Genomic DNA, 25,893 nt, shown 5'->3' with positions numbered 1-25,893 from the left:
AGTGGCTCAGTGGTAAAGAATCCACCTGCCAATGCAGGAGGTGTGGGTTCAATCCCTAGGTTGGGAATATCCCCTGGAGAAGGAAATGGCAACCCACTCCAGTATTCTTGCCTGGGAAATCCCATGGACAGAGGAGCCTGGCAGGCTACAGTCCATGGGGTCGCAAAGAGTCGAACAAGACTTAGCGATGAACTAACAAGAACAACAAAAGGAAAAAAAGAAAGAAAAAAAAAACAAAACAAAAGAAAGTGTTCTTTAGAAAGAAGTCTCCTTTCTCATCCAGAGTTGGTCATCTCAAGCTCAAGGGTGTACTTGTGTGCCACCTGGTGTCTATAGTGGGCAATGCGTGAATCTCCATCCTTCAAGCCCAACTTCAGGGGGCTCTGACTGGGCTGAATACAGTGGGTAGAAAGAAGGGGGACATTTCTCCTGGGAAACCAGGTACTCAGAGGGTCAGAGGTAGGGAGTCCTGGATCTATGAGAAGAGGGATACAACCTCTTATTGATATAAAGAAAGTGCTTTGGTGGAACAAAGAGGCAGAATGAACATAATTGGTGCTTTTGCATATTGAGATGAAATATAAGATAGGGTTTTGGTGGGGTGGGGTGCAGGTGGGAAGAGATGGTGAAAAGGAATTAAAAGTTTAGGGAGAATGAGGTCCATAGGAAAATGAATCATGTCAATGCCCACAGTGAGTTGGGGAATGCTCAGCAGAGGGGATGGTTGGAGGTGGGGGTCGGCAGTAGCAAGGGGGATTCTAAAAAGCAAAGGAGACCTCCCTGGATGAAGAGGCCATTGGGAGCCAACAGACAAGTCTCTTCTCCTAACATCCTAGATCTTCTGATCCCTCAATCCTGCTTCCAGGAAATATCTCACAGATAAACCTCTTCATGGATGTGCTGCGATCATGTAAAGTCTGGGCCCTACAATGTCTGCAGAATCACTGAAGATAAAGACAGGTTCAGGAGACAGTGACTGAGGAACCCGCCCAGTTCTCCTGGCCACTGTGCAGCTGGCCCAGGCTCCAGCAGCCCATGGACAAGCCCAATTCTGCTTCCTACAAAAAAAAGGGTCAATCACCTCTGTGGGACACTAAGTGAAAGAGAAGTTTGTTTAAAGGTCAACAATAGATAGCACTTAGTCTAGGAAAACAATGGGTGGGGATAGGGACATCGACATTCTGAGTAATGGGTAGCCTGGGTGGAGGGCGGGGCTGAGATCCTACACTCCCAGGATCCTAGTGTCCGGGTTTCTGATTGGCCATTTACAGACGGAGAGCATGGGGGCCTTGCTGAGAGCCAGGTGTGCAAGGTTCCCCAAGCACCTTCCTTCAGAGGTAGAGGAGAGAGAGGCTGGAGAGGCAGTGGAAGTAAGGAAGGGAAGACGGGGCTCAGGGTCCAGTGGAGTGCTAAAGAAAGTAAACTTCCATTAGTGTTTGCTCACGCAGCTTCCTGGGAAGGTTTATTGATTGTGTCTGAGAAGAGAGGACCCGTGGCAGGCTTGGGAACATCAGGCAGTTGGTTCTTCAAGGTTTCCGGGAGGATAGATGGGTAGAAGAATCAATGAATGAATGAATGGCTGTGTGAATGAAAGAAAAAACTGCTGGCTCCTCACTGGGCATGTGTGGGCACATCTGGCAGAGCCCCACCTATACTCAAGCCCCCAACCCCCCACCCCCAGATGCAGGAAACTATAGTTCTGTGTGCTTCTCCTTGGTCTCCATTAGCTCCTGTGTCTTCTGGGGTAGGGTCTTCATCCAGAACTGGAGCCTGTGGGCCTTCAGGGCCCGGCCCACTGCAGGCTGCGTGTTCAGCTGCATGTATTGGTCCTCCTGGTCGAACATCGGCCAGTGGGGCAGACCCTCACCATTGGGGTTCCTGTAGACATGAGGGTCACTCTGAGTCCTACCAAGCTCAGATCCAAGCACCCTGACAGGTCAGGCAAGGCAACCAAACAGGGCTTGGGGAATGAGAGGGGAGGTTTCTAGAAGTAGGAAAGAAAGAAACCACCTCCCACTAGAGCATCAGTTCTACAGGAGGCAGGGCAGCCTTTGTTCCTTCCTGACAGAGGGAGGTTCTGTAGGTAACAGCACTGTCACTGCCCCTCCCCCCACCATCCAGGTCACCCAGAGATGGAAAGAGTGTCCAAGAGGATCTTGGAGCTGGGGAGGGGGCCATGCAATGAAGGACACATACACTCATGAGTCACCGTAGACAGATGAGGGGAGCCCCAAATGGATTCCAGGCCCTGCCCTCCCCACCATGGGGTTAAAGTAGGGGTGTGACATCTCACTGATTTCGAGCAAAGTTGGCCCAATACTTGATCATCTTCCTGCTCAGCAGCTCCTCCTCCTCCGTGAATTGGACTACAGAGCAAGAAGACAAGGGTCCAGGTCAGGGCAGTTCAGTCCGGCACGTGGGTCATTCCCCCGTCTCCCCACCATCCCAGGCTCTGCCCTGTCATCCCCAGCCTTCAGCTCTGCCCGATCCCCAGGCCCTGTCCTTGCCCAAGCCCCATATATTCATCCCGGCCTCTGGCTGACCCGACACTGGGTTCAACCCTGACCTAGAAGGCTCTCTTCTTCTGACACTGGAAGAGATTTAAAAAATAAATAGGAGGGCTTCCCTGGTGGCTCAGCTGGTAAAGAATTCATCTGCAATGAGGGAGACCTGGATTCAATACCTGGGGTTGGGAAGATCCCCTGGAGAAGGGAACAGCTACCCACTCCAGTATTCTGGCCTGGAGAATTCCATGGACTGTATAGTCCGTGGGGTCACAAAGAGTTGGACATGACTGAGTGATTTTAAAAAATAAATAAATAAATAGGAAAAAGAAGGGTAGGGAGGAAGGGAAAAAAAAAAAGAGAGAGAGAGAGAAATGCCTTTGAAATATGTTCTCTGCACCCATGCCAGACACCTAAAATCAGGGTGGGGAGAGATGGAGTATAGGTTCTGGTCTGAAGAGTCCTGGACTCCAAGCTCAGTTTTTTTTTCCCTTTCCTTTTCTTCTTCGTCTTCTTTTTTAAAATTTCCTTTTCTTTTTTGTACCTGCAGCATGCGGGACCGTAGTTTCCCAGCCAGGGATTGAACCTGTGCCCCCTGCATCAGGAGTGTAGAGTCTTAACCACTGGACCATCAGGGAAGTCCCTGGAGCTCAGTCTTTCCATCTGTCAGATCTTGGACACCTGATCCCGTCCTCTCTCAGAGCCTTAGTTTTCTCATGATTGCCCTCACCCAGGGTCTCAGCGAGCATCCCACATCCTGGGAACAAGGAGCCCCACCCAGGATGACTCACTTTGCTCATTCCTGAAGAGGAAGAGAACCTCATCTCCATGGTCCGCCCTCACAGAGCTCGGCCTGACATCCTTGAAGAAGCTGGACTGATGTTGGAACTCGTAGAAGTAGACGGGGGCGTGGGAACCTGGGGAGGTAGGGCAGATGGGCCATGACATGGCGGCCCCTCACTGGGAGCCTTCCTGCATGATCCATGGTGATGACATAGCTAGGTCCAAAGATGGTTGGAATCTGGACAATGGGGTGAGGGAATCCCACGCTGGAGCAACGGCAGTGGGAAGGGCCTGGGTTCAAATCGTGGCCTTGGAACTTCCTAGGGTGTGGTCTTGGGCAAGTCACTGAAGGTCACTGAACTCTTTTCCTCTTCTGTAAAATGGGATAAATGTCTGTCTCTTAGACTAGCCATGAGGATTTACCGAGATGAAGGATCTCAAGTGCCTGGCACCTGGGGCCCAATAAATATATATGGGTGGGGACCTGGACACTGGTAGACCTCCCCTGACACCTGCAGCTCCAAGCTGCCCCCCTGCCAGTCTGGCCTTAGTTACAGATGTACTTACGATGAAACATTGCTACTTGGAGTGCAGGGATCACAAAAAGGTAGTCCCCCATAATCTCATGGAGCTGGTTTTGGAGGGTCTGGTGGTCTTCACTGTCCTCTATGTACTCCTCCATCAACAGCTCACCAAACTCAGGAGGCATAGTCTGCCCCAGGTGGATGAGGGAGTCAGGTTAGGCAGGCTGGCAGGGGCCGGGAGGCAGCAGGGGCAGAGGTGGGAGATGGATTCTGGGTTGGGATTGGGAACTGAGGACAGGGACCAAGCTCTGGTGGGGGTGGGGGCAGGTATTGCATAGACAGGATATCTGGGTGATGGGTTCCCCGTGCCTTGGGATAGGAAAGGAACCCCTTCCCATGAGGGCAGGTCCACAAGAACCTCACCGTCATTGTTGACAATTCCTGCAAGGCATTCCTCACGGACTCTCTGCTTATTTCCCTCCTAGTGTCAGAATTGTTCACGCTCTGGGTGGTGGGAGAGACTCAAGTTGGAAATAGGATGGGCCCAGAACTATGAAGCCCTGAGGACTTCCCATTGGATGGGCTCCCAGGCACCTGGAGGCTTGGGAGTGGGCCTCACCAAGGGGATGATCCAACCATACTCATCATTGTTGACACCAATGATGCTGGGGACAGGTTGAAAGTCGTCAGAGGCCAGCAGCTCCAGGGGGTGCTTGGGCAGGAAGATCCCATCCACCACGCCGGGGATGATCTTGACGAGCTAAGGATCCTCAAGGTCAGGTCGCAGACACTTTCTGATGCCACAGACATCATGCACCCCTTCCTGGTTCATCCCAGGATGCTCACACCCACCCCAGAAGGTCCTACATCTGCCTCAACATGGCCTGGTCTCAATTCGCACCTCATCTCCTGTAAGGGAGGCTTACAGGAGGCTCCTGTAAGAGGGCTATAAGGACACCACAGTGTGGAGCTAGAAAAACTTGCCCGTGACAGTGAAGGGTACCCAGGCTTGCCTGCCGCACACCTGATTGCCCCTCCCTTCAAAGCCACATCCATTCAGCCAAACCTTGTTGATGGCCAGAACCTCCTCTTCATTCTTGTGCCGCAGGCAGTCCACCAGGGCCTCTGAGTCAACCTGGCCACAGGCAGACAGGTTGGCTACCACCTGTGAAGAGATCAGGCAGTGGTCGGCTCATCCTTCCAGGTAGGGGAGAGAGGTATGCCCAATGCCCCAGGTGCAGGCAGGTGTACCCCCAAATCTCACAGAGTATTGTGAATGGATTTCTACAGGGTTGAAATTGTCCCAACCTCCCTGTTGCTCAGAGGACTCAGCTGGGGGGGGCGGTGGTGGGTGCCATCCCACTTTCCTAGATGGTCCTGCCTCTGATGGGGGTCCCAGGGCAGAAGTTCTATGGGCCACGGAACACACTCAGCCTCTGAGCTGACAGAGTCCTGTGAATTCTGACCCCTGAACAATCCCCAGGTAGATGGCTGTTCCCAAGGTCCTCTGATGGCAGGGGAGTCCCTGTTATCTCCACTTAACAGACAGCATAATGGGCTGAGGGCTAAGAAATGCAGGGAGCAGGTCTGGGCTTTCCACGGGTGAGGGCACTCACTTTGGCGACCTTGTCAGATGAGTTGATGGTGAGGCCAGGCAGCAGGGCCACGCCACTCTCCATGATGGCGCCATGGAAGAGTCCTTGGGACATGGGGGATATGACATGCAAAGACACGCTTATGCCACCCGCAGACTCGCCAAAAATTGTGACACGGCCAGGGTCGCCTCCAAAGTAGGCGATATTCTGCTGGACCCAGCGCAGTGCGGCCACTTGATCCAGGTAGCCCCAGTTGCCAGTTGCGTGCTTGTCTCCAGTGCTGAGAGGTGGCAAGGATGAGGGTCATGGGGCTGTCCTAGCTCCATCAGTCCACGTTGCCCAGCCCAGCCCAACCCCAGACTCACCTGAAGAAGCCCAGCAAACCCAGGCGGTACTGGATAACGACCACCACCACGTCTCCAAAGGCTGCCAGTGCAGAGCCGTCATACATGGATGCCATGCCCAGGGCAAGCCCGCCACCATGGATCCACACCATCACCTGGGGAATCCGAGGTATAGTTACCATGTGGCTCCCACCTGGCCCTAAACCCCACCAGGGCTGCTACCTAAACTAACCACCACTTTGACTCTGCTCACCTAACCACATGGACAGAACTCTGGCAAGACACAGTAGTGTATTCATTACCTGGACTGAAGGTGACCCACGTTCTATCAGGAAAACCCACCTCCCACATGTAAGGCCTGTCCCACTTACCAGAGCCTGGCCCCATTTCCCCCAGAACCCTCTGAGGTGGAAAGAAAAGGAGTGTTTCTCTGATCACCTTACATGCATGCACATTAATTAAAAGAGTACTCCATTCTCACTGGCCCAATGGATAATCCAAGACTGGGGTCTCTGGCCACCTCAAAGTGCAGGCCTTAGGCACCTAGGTACCTGACTGGGTCCTGGGTATGAGTTGGTTGGGTGAGTCCACGGTCCCTCCTAGGGACACAGTTTCTGACCTCTGAGAGCAGCCAGGGTTTTGTGACCCTGTGCCGAAGGGTCGGCCATCCACGCTGGGTAAGAAGCACTGTGTCTTAACAGGGTCCATGTGCAGTGGGGCTCAAGCTGATCTTGTCCTTTTCAATCTTCTTGCAGAAGAAACATCCTCCCACCCCTCACCCAGTTATGTCCTGGCACTCACAGGCAGATTGGAGCCCTCATGGGAATAGGCAGGTGTGTGGATGTTGAGGTACAGACAATCTTCAGACATGGAGGTAGAAGGCAGGGTCACATTCCATAGTTTCATGGTTTTCATGCCGTCGGCGTCCTGCGGACACCTGGTGGTGGCAGGCAGTTAGTCCTGGGGCTGTGCAGTAGCTGTAACCAGATTCTGGGCCCCGATTTACTCCCAGCTACTTGGTCCAACTTTCTCTGATGCCCCACTTACATGTGATCCCTCCTTAAAGGACCTTTGCACCAGGTTACAGTCCACAGACTCTGGGAAAGCTGGAATGGAGCCCCGTCTTCCAGGGAAGCCTCAAGTTTATGAGGGCCTTGGATACTATCCTCCTGAGGCTGAGAAATCTTGACTCTTGAGGGCCTCTATGAGAACTGTTGGTTGCCTGTGTTGACATTCACCACCATATCCCTGTACTCACACACACCTGGGACAGGGGAGTAGCCCGTACACATGTGCTGCCAAAATGAATGGCTTAATTTCTCAAGAGAAGAGCAGTGCAATGTCCTTTAAAAACCTCAAGTCAATCTCTCAGAAAACCTCATCTCTCCCTCAAAGTTTCCAGCTGCAAGAACATTCACACATTCCTTGGTCAATTCCTTGAGCTCTGGGCCAGGTTGCAGTTGTGGCACCTGGCCCTGTTGGTTGGCACAGTGACTGTGAAGACTCAGGTCTGCCACTCCTTGGGAATCTACAGTATGAGCTGCTAGAATCAGGAGCTCCTACAAGGGTCAAACCTCTTTCAGAGCCACTTTCTCTGGTGTCAGAGATCACTTGGTATGATTAAAACTTAGGGAGTTACATGTCCCTGCTTGTCCCTTCAGCATGTAGATCTAATGCTCTTTTGAGTGCTAAGCCCTCAGTCTGGGAAAGTTACTTTGCTCTTTCAAGCTTCAGCATGCTTATCGGAAAAATGCATTCGAATATCCATCAAACTCAGAAGGAAAACTGGCTGTGGCTTAGATGAAATAACAACTGCAACCTGGCCCAGAGCTCAAGAGTACCCTCTATACCAGGGCCTAAAGTTCCCGGACCTCCTGCTTACTTGGCTGGCTGGGAAGTCCCATCCTTTACACCACTCCAAGATTCTGGGGGCTCCGGGGGTGCAAATCGCAGCGGCCCTACAGGTGGCTTGGCAAAGGGAATTCCCAAGAAGGTGTGGACCCCCACATCAGCATTATTCACGTAGACAAGGCTCCCCTGTACCTTCCCTGTGTGTGTGGTTCGGACAGGGCGGGTAGAGTCCTGGCCTGTGGGCAGAGAGATGGACATCAGGGTTGGGTCTCCCCATTCAGCTGCCCTCCCAGACTGTTGATGTTTTCACCTCCTTCCTGTCCTCAGCTCAGCTCAAGGGACACTGATCTACCAATACTTGCTTTACAGACTCCCTGCCTGTAATTCTGTCCTGCCCCCACTGCCTTTACTGCTCCAGCCTTTTCCATCAGGCTCAGTGTACCTCTCTGGGGCTTGGCATCATGGTTTAGCCCCAGGAGCCTCAAATAGCCATATGAGCTTGATGGGGGTGAGAGTGTCCCTTCCACTCACTGTGTGCAGGCCTAGGAGCAGCAGGAGAACTGTAGGAATCAGACAGACAAGATTCTTGTCCTTAAGGATCTCACATTCCAGGTGGCAAGAATGACATAAAGTATTCCCCAAATAAAGAGTGATGTTATGAGGAGAACTACAGAGGAAAGGGCAGCTGTGTCTAGAACATTAGAAAGCACAGCCCGCCCTGCTAAAGGGATCTGGCAACCAGGAAGAGATTGAGAGTCACCTAACACCTTTGCCTCATTGCAGCCAAGAAAGCAACATGGGCCACCAGCAGCTCTATTGGATCCATCAGAGAAAATTCGGCCAGAGTTCTCGCTCTTGCTGGGTCTGCTCAAACCACCATGGTCTGATCCAAAAATACGGCCTCAAAATGTGCCGCCAGCGTTTCCACCAGTATGCGAAGGACATCAGCGTCGTTAAGTTGGACTAACTGGACTTGCTTAAATGGATCGTCCAGCACATCTACCTTATGCAGAAACAATACTAGCTCTTTGAAAATAAAAGTTTAAAAATTTAAAAAAAGAAAGAAAGTCACCTAACAGTTGGGGAGCTGAAATTCCTAATAGATAAAAAATTCTATAAATAAGAAAGATGACAGCAACGTACATTTGGCAAAAGAACATGAAATGGTGAAAGTGCATATTCAGATAGAATGAGGAATACCAATAAATAGCTTTTACACAAATGAGGAGATATTTGTCTCAATCATGCTAAGAGAAACGCATACTGAAACCTGAATGTGATGTCAGCAACTTATTTTGTCACAGAAAGCAAGACAATCAGACATTGTATGTTTTCTATTGGAAGTCCATTGTACTGCATATGAAGCAGTCTTGACCCTAAACAAAACAAAGCAAAACGTAAAATCTGAATTTGATTGAGACTCTAGAATATAAATACAAATTTACAGGCACACAGGGGGCAGAGAAACAGTTAAAAGACACCATACCAGCAAAATCCAAACTCTGTTATATGTAGAATTTAAAAAATGATACAAATGAACAAAACAGAAACAGATTCAGGGACACAGAAAACAAATTTATGGTTACCAAAAGGAAAAAGGGGGGAGGAATAAATTAGGAGTTTGGGATTAACATATATGCACTGCTGCTGCTGCTGCTGCTGCTGCTGCTAATTCGCTTCAGTCATGTCCGACTCTGTGCGACCCCATGGACTGCAGCCTGCCAGGCTTCTCCGTCCATGGGATTCTCCAGGCAAGAACACTGGAGTGGGTTGCCATTTCCTCCTCCAATGCATGAAAGTGAAAAGTGAAAGTGAAATCGCTCAGTCGTGTCCGACTCTTAGCGACCCCATGGACTGCAGCCTACCAGGTTCCTCCATCCATGGGATTTTCCAGGCAAGAGTACTGGAGTGGGTTGCCATTGCCTTCGCCAATATACACACTACTATATATAAAATAACCAACAAGGGCCTAGAGCCCTTATACAGCACAGGGAACTCTACTCAATATCTCATAATAATCTATAAGGGAAAAGAATATGAATATGTTTATCACTGAACCACTTTACTGTACACCTGAAACTAACTTAACATTATAAATCAACTATACTTCAAGAAAACAAACAAAAATAACCCAAATCCCAACTCTGGGATCCTCTCCAGAATAAACTAGTTTCTTCAACACAACAACAAAATCACAAGGAAAACAGAAGCGAGGCAGAGAAGGAATCTGAAGATTGAGCTTCACGAAATACTTCAAAAAGACAGGCAATAATAAATGTTGGAAAGGATGTGGAAAAACTGGAACCTTCGTACATTGCCAGTGGGAAAGGAAAATGGTGCAAGTGCTTTGGAAAACATCCTGTAGTTCTTCAAAAAGTTAAACATAGAGTTACCAAATGACCCAGCAATTCCACTCCTAGGTATAAACTCAAGAGAACTGGAAACATGTCCACACAAAAACTTGGGTATGGATGTTCATAGCAGGATTATTTATAATAGCCAAAAAGTGGAAAGAATCCAAATGTCCATCAACTGATAAATGGATTGATAAAATGTACAATATCTACACAATAGAATATATTATTCAGCAATAAAAAGAATTACCAAACATTCTACAACACAGATGAACCTTGAAAATATGCTAAGTGAAAAAAGCCAGTTCTAAAGCACCACATATTGGATGATTCAATTTATACAAAATCACAATTGGGATATTCATAGAGAGAAAATGTTGGGGCAAAGGGAAATCAATGTGGTAAACTCCATAAATATACTAAAAACCATATTAAAATGTGTGTTTATTTATTTTATTTCTTTGGCTGTGCTGGGTCTTAGTTGTGGCATGTGGGATCTTTTTTAGTTATGGCATGTGGGATTTAGCTCCCCGTGCTGTGCTGTGCTTAGTTGCTCAGTTGTGTCCAACTCTGCGACCCCATGGACCGTAGCCCGCCAGGTTCCTCTATCCATGGGGATTCTCCAGGCAAGAATACGGAGTCGGTTGCCATGCTCTCCCTCAGGGGATCTTCCCAACCCAAGGATCGAACCCAGGTGTCCCTCATCGAGGGCAGATTCTTTACCATCTGAGCCACCAGAGAAGCCCAAACATACTGGATTGGGTAGTCTATCCCTGCTCCTGGGGAATTTCTTGACCCAGGAATCAAACCAGGGTCTCCTGCATTGCAGGCAGATTCTTCACCAGATGAGCTACCAGGGAAGTCCCTAGTTCCCTGCCCAGGGATCAAACATGTGCCCCCTGCATTGGGATCATGGAGTCTTAGTCACTGGCCACCAGGGAAGTCCCTACAAACCATATTAAATGCTATGTGAATTATATCTTAAATTTGCTATTAAAAAAAGAAGCACAGCTACCAGTTCTTAAAGTATGAATCTTATATAAATCGTGGTTTTAAAAAATGTCATAAATATCATGAGATAACATGAAAAAACAATGTTTGACTAGATGTTTGATTACATTAAGAAATTGTGAGAGATATATACCTTTTATTTTAGTAGGACATGATTAAAAAAATTTACAAGTGATGTGATGTCTGGGATTTGCTTCAAATAATAGTGCAAAGGAGAGGCGATAATCCAAACAAAACTAAGGTGCCCAGGTCTTGATAACTGTTGAAGGCATACTGAGTCTGCTATTCTCCCTACCTCAGATGGGGAGCCCTGCAGTGCTATGTGACCTCAGGCAGTCCTGACCCTCTCTGTGCCTCAGGGTGCAGGGAGGTATCCAATCAGGCTCCCAATTCCTCTGGTGCTATCTCCACCGGTTCCCACCTCCTTGGCGCCTTTCCTCCTGCATGCTCAGGTTCTGTCTGCAGAATTTGGCAGATCTGAGCCTGGTTTCATAATAAAAAGTGTTCATTTTTTTTAAAAGAAAGAAAACAAAAAACAGCCTCACGTGACTGTACTACCCTATACGTATTAGATTTACACGGATTAACATGTTTGATGACACATAGTGTGGGTGAGGCCAGAGTCAGCAGCTATTCTCACGCTCCACAGAGGGTAATTGAGGAATGCCTTTTCAAGTCAGAAGGCCCACCATTCTCCCAAGGAACATGCTGCTCTCTAGTTCCTGGTGGGATGGAATGTCTATCCATGTAATTCACTGCCTCCACCAGCCTCTAATGCTGGTTGTTTGTTATAGCAAAGGACAAAACCTGCTAAAATGTTCCTGATCAGAGGCTGGTTACATTGAGGATGCTTACTTCTTGAAGAGAAGGCCTTTCATTAAACAGGATGAAGAAGTTCTACCACGATGGGGTGTGGAAGTCACTCCTGGGGTCAGGAAGTGGAAAAGCCGGGACCAGAAAGGGAGGCAATGGGTGACCATTTAGGTGAAAACCAAGGATGCATGCACACACCCATTCTTGGGTGAACTCCTGGGCAGTGTGTGGAAAGCCCTGGAGATCTAGATGGTCCCTGTCAAAAAGCTAGGACTTGGTAGAACAGGAGAGGGACAGACCCATCACCTGTACTTATCAATTCTTCTGCTCTGAAAGTGGGTCCAATCCAACACAGCAACATGTTTAAAAAGAGGCCTCAGCCAAGCTTAGCAGATTGTGGTGCTGGAAGATTCCGGGGACCTCCTAGAGTCTGGTCAGCAAGGGGTCAGGGTGGAAGCCCAGTGGGGTGGGCCACGGGGGAGTCATGAGTGTGTGGACCCTTCCTGGGCAGATTGGACTGGGAGGGGACAAGATAGTCAAGTGTCACAGGCAGAGAACCTCTGAATTACATGATCATAGGGTTCAAGAGCCGGAGAAGGCAACGGCATCCCACTCCAGTGCTCTTGCCTGGAAAGTCCCATGGATGGAGGAGCCTGGTGGGCTGCAGTCCATGGGGTTGCTGGGAGTCGGACACGACTGAGCGACTTCCCTTTCACTTTTCACTTTCCTGCATTGGAGAAGGAAATGGCAACCCACTCCGGTGTTCTTGCCTGGAGAATCCCAGGGACGAGGGAGCCTGGTGGGCTGCCGTCTATGGGGTCGCACAGAGTTGGACACGACTGAAGCGACTTAGCAGCAGCAGCAGCAGGGTTCAAGAGCAGGTACAGGAGCTGGGGCTGTGCTCGGGTACTGTGCCCACATAGCCTAAGCTACTTATCAGTAAAAGCTACTGATAAGGGCTGGCACAAAGAGCTATTACCTTTGCCCTGAAGGCTAAGGCATACCCTCACCTCGGGTGGGTGCATGGGGTGAAGAGGATGTGGCAGTCTCTTCTGCTAGATGTAGCTGCTGGGGATGGGGGCCTCTGTAGCCTGAGCCAGTAACCTTGCCTACAGCTCCGTGGAGAGAGATTCAGAGGCTGTCAGGACGTCCCTCTGGCCAAGGTTGCAACGCTCAGAGCCAAACGGTGGCAGGAAGGTTATTATTATTGTTGATGCTATCACCGATCAGCTCCAGCTCCACCACGAACACTTAGAAGGGAAATGTTCCAAATAACTTCCCACCCCGCCCGGCTGCGTCTCACACCCTAGAGCCCGTTTGCCCCTCAGCGTAGCTAGACCTGGGGCAGGCCAGACTTTTTCTCGCCTCTGGGGACGCAGAGATGCGTGGGATCACGGTTCTGTTACTGTAGCGCTCCAGCGGCTCCCACCTCCCGGACGCCAGTACCCGCTCTCCCATCCCCACCCCCATCCCCACAGCCTCTGCAGAATTTGGCCAAGTCCTACCCCGGTCCCTATGTTGCCCTGCGCGGGAGCCTCACCCTGGCCCGGGACGAGGAGAAGCAAGAACCCGAAGGCCACGGCCCTCAGACGCAAGCGAGGCCCGTCCGGCTTCATCGTGAGCTCAGAAGTCTTTTCTGTACTACTGGCGGGCACACGGCTTTTCAAGAGGCTGCGCGGGGACCCGTCCAGCCAGGACTCGACCAGTCAGTGCCTCGCCCAGGTCTGTAGTTTGGACTGGGCAGGGCGTAGGCGGGAGCAAAGGTGGGTTTGGCAGGAAAGCGGGACTAAATGGGTTAAGACCAGTGGCAGGCAGGGGCTAGCACAACCGCTTCCCTTCTGTCTGGGTCCCCTTGGGCTTTCTTCGAAGAGGCATTGAGGCTTCCGCAGTTCTCCGCAATATCAAGACCCCTCTCCCCAAACTTGCGTTCAGTGTCCCTACAGTCACAGGCTTGACAAATGTGGTGCTGGGGCGGGGGCGGGGGGAACCGGTGCGAGGAGCGCGGAGAGGGAGCAATAAGCTGTAATTGGGGAAACCGGGAGCGTTTCCTTGAGGAGGGGCACAATCAGAATTCCCACAGACAAGAGATATCAAAACGACTTTCGTTCAGAGGGAAAGGAACCGCTCGAGTAAAGGCAGGAAAACGTGACTGCCAGTCATTCCAAAAACTCCTCCTTGTTTTCAGGGATCGATTTCCTGGGTTCAGCTTCATCCCCTTACTGTCTCTGGTCTGAGGGTCTCCTTGAGCCCCCCGCCCTACTCAGCAAAGGTCCCCCTTTTGAAATGCACACTTGATTGTGGCACTCATCTTAAGGACACCCTCAACCTCATCCCGGGTCTTTCCCTGTCCCCAGCTCTTTCCAAAATCGAGGTCAGTTATTTATCCATTGGACAAACATTTAAAGAACGTCTGCTGGTCCGCGTGCTGGGGACTGGGCGAGCACTCTCGGGCCCCAGGTGCAGATGGAGCTACAGGTGCGTGTCCGGGAAGTTCCGAAACGCAGTGAGCCGTTCCGGGGCAGACAGGCAAGTCTAGGCAACTGCCCAGCCTACGGGGCAGGTTTCTCGGAGGAAATGATGCCTGGCTCGATCTCATTCGGATCTTCAGTGCTCCAGCCTTATCCTGCGGTGCCCAGCACCCTCCCGGCTCGCACATGTGCTCCCTTCTCGGTGCCGTTGTTGGAGGCGCTCGGTATGTTCCCGGGTCCGGGTGGAGAGCTCATGGTGGCCACCGTCCCACCTATACCCCAGGTGGAGCAAGAGCAGCGCCGCGTGTCCCTCGCGTTACCCCGTCACCACGCCACGCCCCATTCCCGTTCCCCGGAAGTGCGCCGTAGGAGAGGAAGTGCATGCCTAAGGTCGCCGGCAGCGGTTCCGCGATGGTGGGCGGCGGCGGCATGGGGGGCGGTCTCCTGGAGAACGCTAACCCCCTCATCTACGAGCGCTCTGGGGACCGGCCAGTGTCCGCGGGCGAGGAGGACGAGCAGGTTCCAGACAGCATCGACGCGCGCGAGATCTTCGATATCCACCGCTGCCGGGCGCGGGGGTGGAGGGCGGTTTTCGGGGGCATGGGATGCGGGGGATGAAGTGACGTTGTGTAGTCGGTGCAGCTGTGTTAGGGCCGGGCATTCCGGCGGAGGCTTCTCAGTGGGCAAAGGCGCAGAGTCCTCTTTCCTTCACTTGGCACATTTGATTCGCTCCATCAATGACCCGGAGCATCCCCTGACGCTAGAAGAATTGAACGTAGTAGAGCAAGTCCGGGTTCAGGTGAGTCACTCCCAGCGTCCAGCGTAGCGACTTGTTCGGGAGAGCCAGGATAGCTCAGCTGTGCACCTAGGGGCTGGTGTGCTTTCAGGACACGGACTCCTCCCTCAGTGGCTCTTTGGAACATTTGCACACCCATTTTATGGATGAGGAAACTGAGGCCCATACTTGTTAGACGACTTGTTTGAAGCAACAGACTAAAAAGAGGGGCTCAGGACTGAACGGGTCATGACTCCTAACATCCCTCTCCCCAACTAGGTGAGCGACCCCGAGAGCACAGTGGCTGTGGCCTTCACACCCACCATTCCACACTGCAGTATGGCCACCCTTATTGGCCTGTCCATCAAAGTCAAGCTTCTTCGATCCCTTCCCCAGCGTTTCAAGGTGAGTTTGAACTTAGCCCTGTGGGTGGGGCAGCTGTGAGTGTTTGTCACTGAGGAGGATATGGGAGCATGAGTCTGGACGTCAGAGAGATCTGGAAGGAACCTGGCTAGCAGAGATGAAATTGGGAGGAGACTTTCCAACTGGATAGGACAAGAATAAAGACCCACATGGAAAGTGCAGAAAAGTAGTGAGGAGTGTGGCAGTTTGGGCAGTAGGGAGCCACAGATAAGGTTGGAGCAGGGGTGGAGGGTGCAGGCAGGTCTTTAAGTCAGTAGCCATTGGCCAGACATTTGGGTAGTGATGTACTGGCAGTGAGTGGATTTGGAAGGCCAGAGTCCAAAAGCATAATTAGGAGTAGGATCAACTGGAGGGGGTGAGTGGGGAGAAGGGGGTAGGCAGGTGTGTGGGTGCTCAGGCCCACCTCTCTCCCTCCCAGATGGATGTGCACATTACACCAGGGACCCATGCCTCAGAACATGCAGGTAAGTGTGGGCTGGTATTGAAGCATTAGCCCCGAGGCTTCCCCCTTGCCATGATGGTTTCTAGGGCAAGATTGGGGGTGTGGCACTAGGCAGATGCTTTAGGTGGCAGCCTAAAGCAAAGTTGGCCTGACTTGAGTCTCCTGTGTTTACCATATTCTTTCACTCCTGCCTTCTCTCTCTTCTAAGTATATAGGACCAGGGTGTGCCAGGCCTTATAGTGTAGCAGGCAGACGAGAGTGGCCAGGTGGGAAGGGGTCATAAGAAAGTGGGGGAAGTATGGGCTCAGATGGTTGGGGTAGCCAGATCAAGACTTGGAATCCTGGGAAGGTGACAGGAGGGCTTTGTTGGGGGTTGGGGGGGTTAGATATATTTCACCACTCTCTTCTTTCCACCTAGTGAACAAGCAGCTTGCAGATAAAGAGCGGGTGGCAGCTGCCCTAGAGAACACCCACCTGCTTGAGGTTGTGAACCAGTGTCTGTCAGCCCGGTCTTGAGCCTGGATTTTTGCTCCCAGCCCCACGCAGGGCTCCTGGTTTTGTTTTCTTGAATCATTGACAATAAGAAACTAACATTTTGCATTTTGTAATAAACCCTTAACTTATATTCATTTCCCAGGGTGCCTGAGAGTCTTTCATCTCTGTGGGGTCACTCTCGATTTGGGATGGGGGTGGTAGTGAGTGCCTATACAGGATGAGTGAAGGAGGTTTGGTTCATTTAAAAAATTTCTCCCAATGATTTGATTGGGAAAAGTTGCAAGTATGCCAAAAAATTGAAAGAATAAGGTAGCACACAGTCTTGTATACCCACCACCTAGATTTAACAGTTCTTAAAATGTTACAACACTGGCTTTATTTATATGTGTGGAGAATATAAATATACCTGACAGTAAACTGCAGACATACAACCCTTCACTTCTAAGTACTTCATCTTATGTCTCCTAAGATTAAGCCTGTAACCACAGTACTGTTATCTGGTCCCAAAGCAAACAATTCCCTGACACTAATATCTAATATCCAGTCATATATGAATTTCCCCACAGTGTCATTCATAATTGTTTGTTTAATCAGGCTCCAGTCAAATTCCATGTATTGCATTTGGTTGTCATCTCTTTAGCCTCTTCTAGAACTATCTCCCCACCTCCCCACCTTTTAATCTTTCTTGACACTATTTTGAAAAGCACAATGTGAGTTGTCCTGGAGAAGTCCCACAGTCTAATTTCTTCCTTTGCTGTGTTTCCTATAAACTAGGAATTGGTTGAGTTCAGGTTAGTTCTATTAATGAGAACCTTGCCCAGGAGTGTTCTATGCATCCTTAGTATCCACCAGTAGCTGTGTGATGCCAGCTTGTCCCCATCCTCGGTGAAGCTCAGTCTAGTCCCCCGGCCAGGGTAGTGACAGCAGATTTCTCTGTTGAAAGCCACCTGAAGCACTGTCTCCACCAGTATCCTCCAGTTGTGTCACCCCAGGTGCTCAGGTCTGGAGCCTCTGCCTCCCACAGCACAGTTGGTCACCAGGATAGGCTGGGGGGCTTAGCCCTTGGATCAGCCAGTCAGAAGTCATAATGTGATTCCCTGCCTCCATTTCTTTGAGGAAAAATTCAGTTATTAAGAAGACTTGCCAGCCCATCTGGTGGGCAGAGCCTTCCAGAGGCCTCAGCAAGGGGCCTGGGCCCTTGGCAAATCTGTTCCTGGGGGCCTTCTGAAGATATTGAGCCTGTCCTGAGAGTGGGCATTGGCAGAAGCCTAGATATGTTAGTACCTAGGTGGCCAATTCTTGAGCCAGCCCTGTGTGGCATCTTTCTTACCTCTATTATGCAGGTGAGGAAGGAAGCTTCTAGAATAAGTAAGTGACTCCCAAAGACCTCCAGTTAGAGTAGAGGTACCTAAGGAGTTCAGCAGGTACTGCTCAGCTGGCAGGGGGCGCTGTTGCCTGGCTGGAGGGGCCTATGCTGTGTTAAGTCACTTCAGTCCTGTCCCACTCTGTGTGACCCCATGGACTATAGTCCACCAGGCTCCTCTGTCCATGGGATTCTCCAGGCAAGAATACTGGAGTGGGTTGCCATGCCCTCCTCCAGGGGATCTTCCCGACCCAGGGATCGAATCCTCATCTCTTAAGTCTCCTGAATTGGCAGGCAGGTTCTTTACCACCAATGTCACCTGGTTTCCAGGCAGGAGTGGCTTTGCCACCCAGTGACCAAGATCTGGCTGCTCAGAGAGGTGGAGTCATCAGTTCATGTCACCCAGTTTCTTCATGTGTGATGTGGGAAGTGGTGACAACAGCTCAGGACTGCTCTGAGGGGATTGCAAGTGGATCTAGGACCATTTCAGGTGACCTTCCAGGCAGAGTACCCACCCTCCCATTTCCAAAGATGAGGCAGCTCAGTGCTCCAGAGAGGCAGGTGACCAACCAGCCAGGGTCCCTCAGGCCCCAAGGAGGCTTCCCAACCACCAGTACCCAGCTGTAGATTTCACCGCCTGTGTACGTCTGCAGTGACAGCCCGGATCTGTCTAAGATCTGTGGTGTCTCTGTTCAGCTGGGGGTTGTGGGGGGGTGGGTCACAGGGGAGACAGGTGTCACTGAGTCATTCAGCTGGCCCTCCTGGCAGCCAGGCCACAGTGGATGAGGGACACCAAGCTGCTCACATCCAGCCAGCCAGCGTATCAGATATCCCCTTTTCAGTTTTGACTCATCTGGGCCTGGCCCCCAGCTGCCTGCAGTGACACCATTTGTGAATACTGGACTAATGCCTGAGTAACTTTCTGGAATCCCAGCTGCTATCTGCAAACACGGGGGTAGGGATAGGGTTGGAGGGTGAGGGGGGAATGAAGTTTCAGGTCCCTGAAGCCCTCCACCAGGTGTGTCTGGCTGTGCTGTTTCTGGCCTATGACTTCTCAGGCCTCGGTTACCATGTCTACAAAATGGGAACAACAAATCATAGCTAAGTGAGACCAACCCAGGGATTAGAGGACACATATGAACATGCCCAGGTCTGTCCATTTTTGCTCATCATCCTGCCCAAAGCACAAGGGCCTGGCATACAGTTAGGTAATACAGGTCAGTGAAATGAATGAATCGAGCCTTAGAACAGAACAGAGGAACTGGGGCATGGGAGCTGTGGTGTGAGAAGGGGTGGGGACACTGAAATCCAGCCAAGTTCCCTTTGCAGCATTTTGCTACCCCAGGAAGGGGAAGGGCTTAGGGTCCCACAGAGAAAAGGTAGGTAGTGGGGAGAGGGGAGAAGTATCTGTACCTGCCCCTGTCCTGGGCAGACCACTGTTGTGGACAGAATGGAGCAGGAGCAGGAGAGAAGCAGCAGGAGAGGGCCCACAGAGCCACTCAGCCTGTCCTGTCCAACCAAGGGCGATAATAAAAGTGTTCATACTGAGATATCGATATTACTATATGCCAGACACATGCCAACCAGTTTACCTCTGAATTTCATGTTATTTATACCTTTTCTTTTTTCTTTTTTGGATGCACCATACAGTGGGTGGGATCTTAGTTCCCCAACCAGGGATCGAACCTGCATCCCCTGCATTGGAAGCATGGAATCTTAACCACTGGACCACCAGGGAAGTCCTCAGATTATTCATATCTTATAACCACCGCCATGAAGGCACTATTCCTGTTCTACACAGGAGGGAACTGAGGCTCAGCCAAACTAAATGGGAAGAGGTGAAACAGCTAGCAAGGTGCAGAGCTGGGATCTGAAGGCCAGGCTCTCCTGAGGGTGTTCTTGCCTCGGTCTGTTCCTCCTAGGCAGCCAAGCTCAGCCCAGAGAACTGAGAGGACGGAGAATTGGGGGTGTTTCAAGGGCATGTCCTGGTATGGTTCCTGGGGCCCCTGGCCATACTGATGCATGTTGGGGAATGCTTGGGGCCTGAGTGGCCCAGTGTGGATGCAGTTCCCTTGGCAATGAGGAAACATTGCTTAGGTCAAGAGCTTAGATTATCAGAGGGGAAACCCAGCCCTAATTCCTTACATGACCACAGCTACCCCCCCAACACCCACCCTCTGTCGGACATCCAGGGGCTCTTGTCAGCAGCAAGGTCATGTGTAAGGTGGTTAGGAGGGGCCGTGAGCAGCCCAGCTGGGATTCCTGATGGAAAGTGGTTTGCTGGCTCTTAGGACTTTTGTTGTTTGTTTGGGGTTTTTTTGGCTATGCTGCATGGCATGGTGGGATCTTAGTTTCCTGACCAAAGATCAAACCCATGCCCCCTGCATTGGAAGTGCAGAGTCTTAACCACTGGACCACCAGGGAAGTCCCAAGACTTTTGTTCTTTGACAGGAGGCTCAGTCCATGACTCCATCTTCCCACTGGACCTGGTCCAGGAAGCTAGAGCCAACATGGGGTTGCCCAGTCCTCCCAAGACCCCCCAAGCCATGTGAAGGACACAAATGGATGGACCACCCCTCAGTTCAGGCCTTGCTTGCTTTGAGGACGTCAAGAACCAGAGGGGCCTGCGTGAACTCTCTAACACTTACCTAACCAGGCCCTGCTCATTCCAAGGCCATTTCAGATATTGCCAAGGAAACTGACACAGCAGCCAGAGAGCCCTGACCCTGGTCTCCATGACAACCTACAGCAGCCCACTAGGATCCATCCATTCGTGATGTCACCTGAGCCCTGAATGGGTGCCCCCCACCCCCATCACACCCCTCACAATCAAACGTCAGTCTAATAGGAGGTCCCTGTTATAAAGTACCTCACAGCTTGCCTGTCCCCAGTCCTCACACACCCCAAACACGAGCAAGGCAATAATAGAGGGGCTGAGATAGAGTAATAGAAGCTGGGAGAGAAGCAAAACCTAGGAGCCTGGGGACAGATTTAGGACTAGAAACCAAGTCTCTCCATTACATCTCCTCCCCTCTGTGCCCCAGCATCCTCCCTGGGTCTGAGGAGGGGCTGATCTCTGGGCAGTGGTGGCACCAAGTGGTGGCTATCCCATCCCCAACCGCCTGACCCCATCCATGTGTGCATGCACACTCAGTTGCTACGTCGTGTCCGACTCTTTGCGACCTCATGGACTGCAGCCCGCCAGGCTCCTCTGTCCATGAGATTTCCCAGGGAAGAATACTGGAGCAGGTTACCATTTCTTTCTTCCCAATCCCTAGGGTTCTCCCCAACCTAGGGATTGAACCTGGTCTCCTGAATTGTAGGTGGATTCTTTACCACTGAGCTACCTGGGAAGCCCGATCCCATCCATGCTCTATGACTATGAACCTCCAGACCCCGAGTGTGCCTTGAATTATAGGCCCAGTCTGAGACTAAAGGGAAGGAAGGAGACATTGAAGACTCTGACTGGAACCAGACCTGATCCAGTCTAGTCCCACCCCTATCCGCTCCTGCTGGTCTCTGACACCTGCCTGCCAGGATTTCCCTAACTTTGGGCAACCTCCAGGCCAGGAGCCGAATGACCAGGTATTTTTAGCAGAGTTGCTGGCAGCTGCCTGGAGGGTGCTGAGGGGGAGGTGGTGCTGAGTCCATCCTTTTCCTTCTCTGGGCCCACATTCCCTCTTCAAGATTCAAACTTGCACCTCTACCTGCACCACACTGCCAGAGGGCCTCCCTTCTCCACCCCTTCCCCACAGGCCTCTGAGGGCCCCCTTGGGGGCTCAGGTGTCACTAACCCTCATCTCAAAGGGCAGGCTCATCAGGTAGAATCGTCAACTCCCAAAGGCAGGAATGAGAGTGGGTAGGACCTGGGGTTGAGGTTAGAAGCTTGGATTTAGGGCCCCAAAACAAATGGGTGTCATGGGCAGTGAAGGGTGAAGTCCGTGGACCTGTAACTGGTCTGCTTGCTTGGGCAACAAGCCAGGACTGGGAGAGAGGGAAGCGAGAAACCACTTTTAAAGGGCCAGACCTAAGTCAGCCCTAGTGGGGACTTGGCCCACTGGGCTGATAGGGCTTCTTCCCGCCTTGTCCCCCCCACCCCCGCACCCCCCCTCCACCCCGCCCCATCCGTGATGGCACTCTCCACCTCTGTCCCCCTCCTCCTCGTACCATTCACATACGCCCTCTCCTTCTTCTTCCTTACCTGCCCTCCACCCACCCCCAATTGTCTCTCACACACACATTCAGACCGGGCTTTTGTCTGCGGGGTCTGCCCCTGCCCCGCCCTGGAGAGTGAGGCAGGGCTGGATGGGTGTGAGGTCCTAGGAGGAGGGTGGGGGATTCCCCTCGGGGGAGGTAGACCGACACGTCAGCCCCCGCATCGCGCGGACGTGGGCGAGCGCGGGGGTGGGGGTTGGGGCGGGGGCGGGCAGAGGCTTAAATAGACGACTCTGGAGCCTGAGCCCAGTACGGACTGAGAAGGCGGTGGCTGCGACTGGTCCAGTGTTCGCGCCTAGGTCTACGGGTGGACTGTATCCGAGCCTGGTACCTACCTAGTCCTCACCGTGTCTGAGTGGGTGAGTGTCCTGGCAGAACGGGGTTGGGGTGGTCTCACCGTCTGGGATGGACAAGCCAGGAGGGTGGGTCACTTGTCAGGGCGCAAAGACCTTCCGCGGCAGGTCCTACACCCCGAGCATCTTTCCGGACCCGTGGTCAGGCAGGCGTGTCCCGGGTCCAGCCTCCTACTCCATGTCCACCGCGGCTTACGCGGCCATCCGGATTCCCGTTCCCCAGACGGCGTCCGACGCGATGACTCTGAACGGCGGCGGCAGCGGAGCCGGCGGGAACCGCGGCGGGGGCCGGGAACGCGATCGCCGTCGGGGCAGCACACCTTGGGGCCCCGCGCTCCCGCTGCACCGCCGGAGCATGCCGGTGGACGAGCGCGACCTGCAGGCGGCGCTGTCTCCGGGCGCTCTGACAACGGCCGAAGCCGGGACAGGGGCCCAGGGTCCGAGGCTTGACTGGCCCGAGGGCTCCTCCGACTCGCTCAGCTCGGGAGGAAGCGATTCAGACGAGAGCGTTTACAAGGTGCTGCTGCTGGGGGCGCCTGGCGTGGGCAAGAGCGCTCTGGCGCGCATCTTCGGAGGTGTAGAGGACGGGCCTGAAGCGGAAGCCGCAGGTGAGGGACTGGGAGGGACTGTTCGAGGGAGGGGCGAACACAGGGTTAGGACTAGGGGCTGCAGGACTGGGGATCAGGGTTAAAAGCAGCAAATACCAACGGAATTCTGAAGGTGCTTTGAGAATCGCGTCTACCTCCCCCTTTCACAGATGGGGAAACTAAGGGGGAAGGTACCCTAGCCTTTAGTAGGGAAAGAAATGCTTGGAGTAGAAGACCCAGGGCATATGTTTAATTGTTCTGTAGTGTGAGGACAGGATAGCCCTCCCTGCCAGGACCAGCGAGAACACAGCCAGAGGGAGAGTCTAGGAGAGGAGTCCTAGGTAACCAAGATCCCCAGGGCATGTCTGTTCTAACTCAGGCCACTGTGATAAAACTATCCTGGGTCTCAGGCAACAGAAGGGCAGGGAGCCCAGGAATGGCCACCCAGGACATTGCTAGCTTGGGGAAGGGGTAGCTAGGTGGGGGCCCCGGCATATCACGCCCTTCACCCGCCCCCCATTTCTCAGCCCTGTCATTTCCGTTACTATATAGCATCCATCATTGGAGGAGAAGGTTGGGGGGCTTTGGGGAGGAGTTGAAGGGTGTGGCCAGAATAAGACGCCTGATGTATTGGAGGAGGGGGCACTTGTGGCTGCCAGCAAGTAACCTGACTACTGGTCTCCTGCCCAGGGCACACATATGACCGCTCCATCATGGTGGACGGAGAAGAGGCGTCACTCATGGTCTATGACATTTGGGAGCAGGTAGGATGTAGGCTGAGACCCAGGGCTGGGTGAGGGGTGAGCTGGGGTAGGGACCTGCTGGGAATGACAGCGTTGTAGCTGGGGCGTGAGGACTATTGGGTAAATATGTGTCTGTGTCCCCTAGGATGGGGGTCGCTGGCTACCTGGCCACTGCCTAGCCATGGGAGATGCATATGTCATTGTGTACTCAGTGACCGACAAGGGAAGCTTCGAGAAGGCCTCAGAGCTGCGGGTTCAGCTGCGGCGGGCGCGGCAGACAGATGACGTGCCCATCATCCTAGTGGGCAACAAAAGCGACCTGGTGCGCTCTCGCGAGGTCTCCTTGGATGGTGAGCAGGGAGCTGGGTTGGAAAGGGAGGGAGATCCTGGCTGCACTGTGGTCCACTCAGTCTTGACTCAGCTCGAGTCCCTGGGGATCATCAGTGGCTAAAAATGTCCAGGAAGAAAACTCAGGGAGGCAGGGGGAGAGCTTCTGCCCTCCCACAGGTCTCCCAAGTCCTGAGTCCTGGGGAAGGGACCAGATGCACTAGAGGAGGTAAAAGCTCCTGGACCAACTCAGAGCCCTCCTTTTCTGTCCTCTTTGTCCCTGGCCTGGCTGATGAGGGGTGAGGAGAGTTCAGGGACTCAGGCCAGGAGGCCAGAGCCTGGATTCCAGGCCCAGTCCAGTCTCTGCATAGTCTTGCCCCTGGGGAGAACCCCTCCCCCAACATTGGGCTCGGCATCCTCTGTGACCCTCAGACCTGAACCCCACAGAAGAACCAGCAGTGACTTGATGATGTCCTCCCCCCCAGCACTACCGTTTAAATATCAAACTTCGAATTATTTCAATAAATGAGTCTCCTTTTGTGGGCCTCTGTGAGCTCCTTAAACATGGGCAAGCTCTGCAGCTGGGTGACCCAGTGATGCCTGGGCCCCTCCCTACACGAGCCGGGGTTCATCGTGTTCCTGGGGAGGATCCAGGACTCCCTTCCCCTTCCCCACAGATAGCTGCCAAGGTGTGGCCAGGGTTGGAGTGGGCTTCTCACCCACTCACCTTTTGCTTACTGATGTGTGCCTGTCTCCCACCCCCGCCACACACACCAGAGGGCCGGGCCTGTGCCGTTGTCTTTGACTGCAAGTTCATCGAGACGTCGGCTGCGCTGCACCACAACGTCCAGGCACTGTTCGAGGGTGTCGTGCGTCAGATACGCCTGCGCAGGGACAGCAAAGAGGCCAACGCGCGTCGGCAAGCGGGTACCCGGCGGCGAGAGAGCCTGGGCAAGAAGGCGAAGCGCTTCCTGGGCCGCATCGTTGCTCGAAACAGCCGCAAGATGGCCATGCGTGCCAAGTCCAAGTCCTGCCATGACCTATCAGTGCTCTAGACCCTGGGGCACTTGCTGTATTGTGCAGACAGATGGGCTGATTGGTGGGCTGGCCCAGCCAACCGCCCAAGGTGCCTCAGAGCTGGCTCAGACTCTGGGCGTCCCCCACCTCACGGTCATGGACAGACAGACAGTGCTGCCCAGGGAGGCGGCTCCCAGTGGCCGTTGAGGGCTGGGCCCACCAAGATGCCTGTGCCGGCCCGTGTGCATCCCAAGCAGCAGGCTGACCCCAGCCAGCCCTTGGGGACAGGCCTGTGAATGGGGAGAGGACTCTGCCTTTCCCTACACCCTGGTGTGCATGCCCTGGAGGGAGGCTGTTCAGTGCAGTGGCTATTTGTTTACATGCAGATTTTTGTAATAAAGACTATTTCCCGATAGGCCAGGGCTGGCAACTTTGTGTTTCCTTTGATTCTGGGGGCTGTAAGAACAGGAAAGTTTCCTTAAGTTGAGGAAGGGGGCTCACTGCCCTACCCCAGTCTGTGGCCTTAACTATTCTAATGTTTGTGCCCAGCTGCGTCCAAGGGGCAGGTGTGGATTGTGGTCTGGTTGCAGGGGTAACAGGGTGGGGGGTGGGGGTCCAAGCAGCAGGAAGAGACATGAATCTCACCCAACCTGTTATTCAGATTCTTCTGTACTGGGGCCTGGCATTGCCCAGCTGATCAAGGGTTCAATCACTGCAAATCCACACCAGTATCCTTGCCTGGAGAATCCCGATTACAGAGGAGCCTGGAGGGCTACAGTCCATGGGGTTGCAAAGATTCAGACATTACTGAGCGACTAACACATACTGTACGTAAAGGAAATTGAGGCTGCCCAAGAGACCACGTTCTGCCCCCGGGTGTCATGGCCAAACAAGATTCCTGGATCT

At 52.6% G+C, this 25,893-nt stretch overlaps 4 protein-coding genes across 6 annotated transcripts; 3 read left to right on the top strand and 1 right to left on the bottom strand.

The window, feature by feature from the left end:
* Positions 1-1,429: 1,429 nt before the first annotated feature.
* On the bottom strand, positions 1,430-14,497 carry CES2 (carboxylesterase 2). Of its 3 annotated transcripts, XM_061387460.1 has the most exons (12): positions 13,320-14,497; positions 7,633-7,837; positions 6,552-6,687; positions 5,772-5,905; positions 5,428-5,686; positions 4,878-4,976; positions 4,431-4,571; positions 4,235-4,315; positions 3,855-3,999; positions 3,296-3,421; positions 2,294-2,366; positions 1,430-1,878 (listed from the first exon to the last, which is right to left on the bottom strand). In XM_061387460.1, the coding sequence occupies exons 1-12, from the start codon at positions 13,393-13,395 to the stop codon at positions 1,692-1,694; spliced, it is 1,662 nt and encodes a 553-aa protein (XP_061243444.1). In that variant the 5' UTR covers positions 13,396-14,497; the 3' UTR covers positions 1,430-1,691. The 3 variants fall into 3 exon arrangements, with proteins under 3 accessions (XP_061243444.1, XP_061243446.1, XP_061243445.1); XM_061387462.1 differs by lacking the exon at positions 7,633-7,837 and having other exon boundaries at positions 13,320-13,400; XM_061387461.1 differs by lacking the exons at positions 7,633-7,837; positions 13,320-14,497 and adding an exon at positions 6,798-7,566.
* On the top strand, positions 8,118-8,591 carry LOC133230280 (small ribosomal subunit protein uS14-like). The gene has a single exon (XM_061387465.1). The coding sequence runs from the start codon at positions 8,398-8,400 to the stop codon at positions 8,566-8,568; it is 171 nt and encodes a 56-aa protein (XP_061243449.1). The 5' UTR covers positions 8,118-8,397; the 3' UTR covers positions 8,569-8,591.
* An 82-nt stretch (positions 14,498-14,579) lies between the features above and the next one.
* CIAO2B (cytosolic iron-sulfur assembly component 2B) lies at positions 14,580-16,516 on the top strand. The gene is made up of 5 exons (XM_061387464.1): positions 14,580-14,802; positions 14,969-15,046; positions 15,302-15,427; positions 15,864-15,909; positions 16,306-16,516. The coding sequence occupies exons 1-5, from the start codon at positions 14,629-14,631 to the stop codon at positions 16,401-16,403; spliced, it is 522 nt and encodes a 173-aa protein (XP_061243448.1). The 5' UTR covers positions 14,580-14,628; the 3' UTR covers positions 16,404-16,516.
* Positions 16,517-22,190: 5,674 nt separating this feature from the next.
* On the top strand, positions 22,191-25,402 carry RRAD (RRAD, Ras related glycolysis inhibitor and calcium channel regulator). Its single transcript, XM_061387463.1, has 5 exons — positions 22,191-22,319; positions 22,537-22,921; positions 23,591-23,664; positions 23,789-23,993; positions 24,748-25,402. The coding sequence occupies exons 2-5, from the start codon at positions 22,552-22,554 to the stop codon at positions 25,023-25,025; spliced, it is 927 nt and encodes a 308-aa protein (XP_061243447.1). The 5' UTR covers positions 22,191-22,319; positions 22,537-22,551; the 3' UTR covers positions 25,026-25,402.
* The last annotated feature ends 491 nt before the right edge of the window (positions 25,403-25,893 follow it).

The sequence above is a fragment of the Bos javanicus genome, chromosome 18 (genome assembly GCF_032452875.1).
Source record: "Bos javanicus breed banteng chromosome 18, ARS-OSU_banteng_1.0, whole genome shotgun sequence".
Classification (NCBI taxonomy): Eukaryota; Metazoa; Chordata; class Mammalia; order Artiodactyla; family Bovidae; genus Bos; species Bos javanicus.
This window is presented reverse-complemented; position numbering and strand designations above follow the sequence as displayed.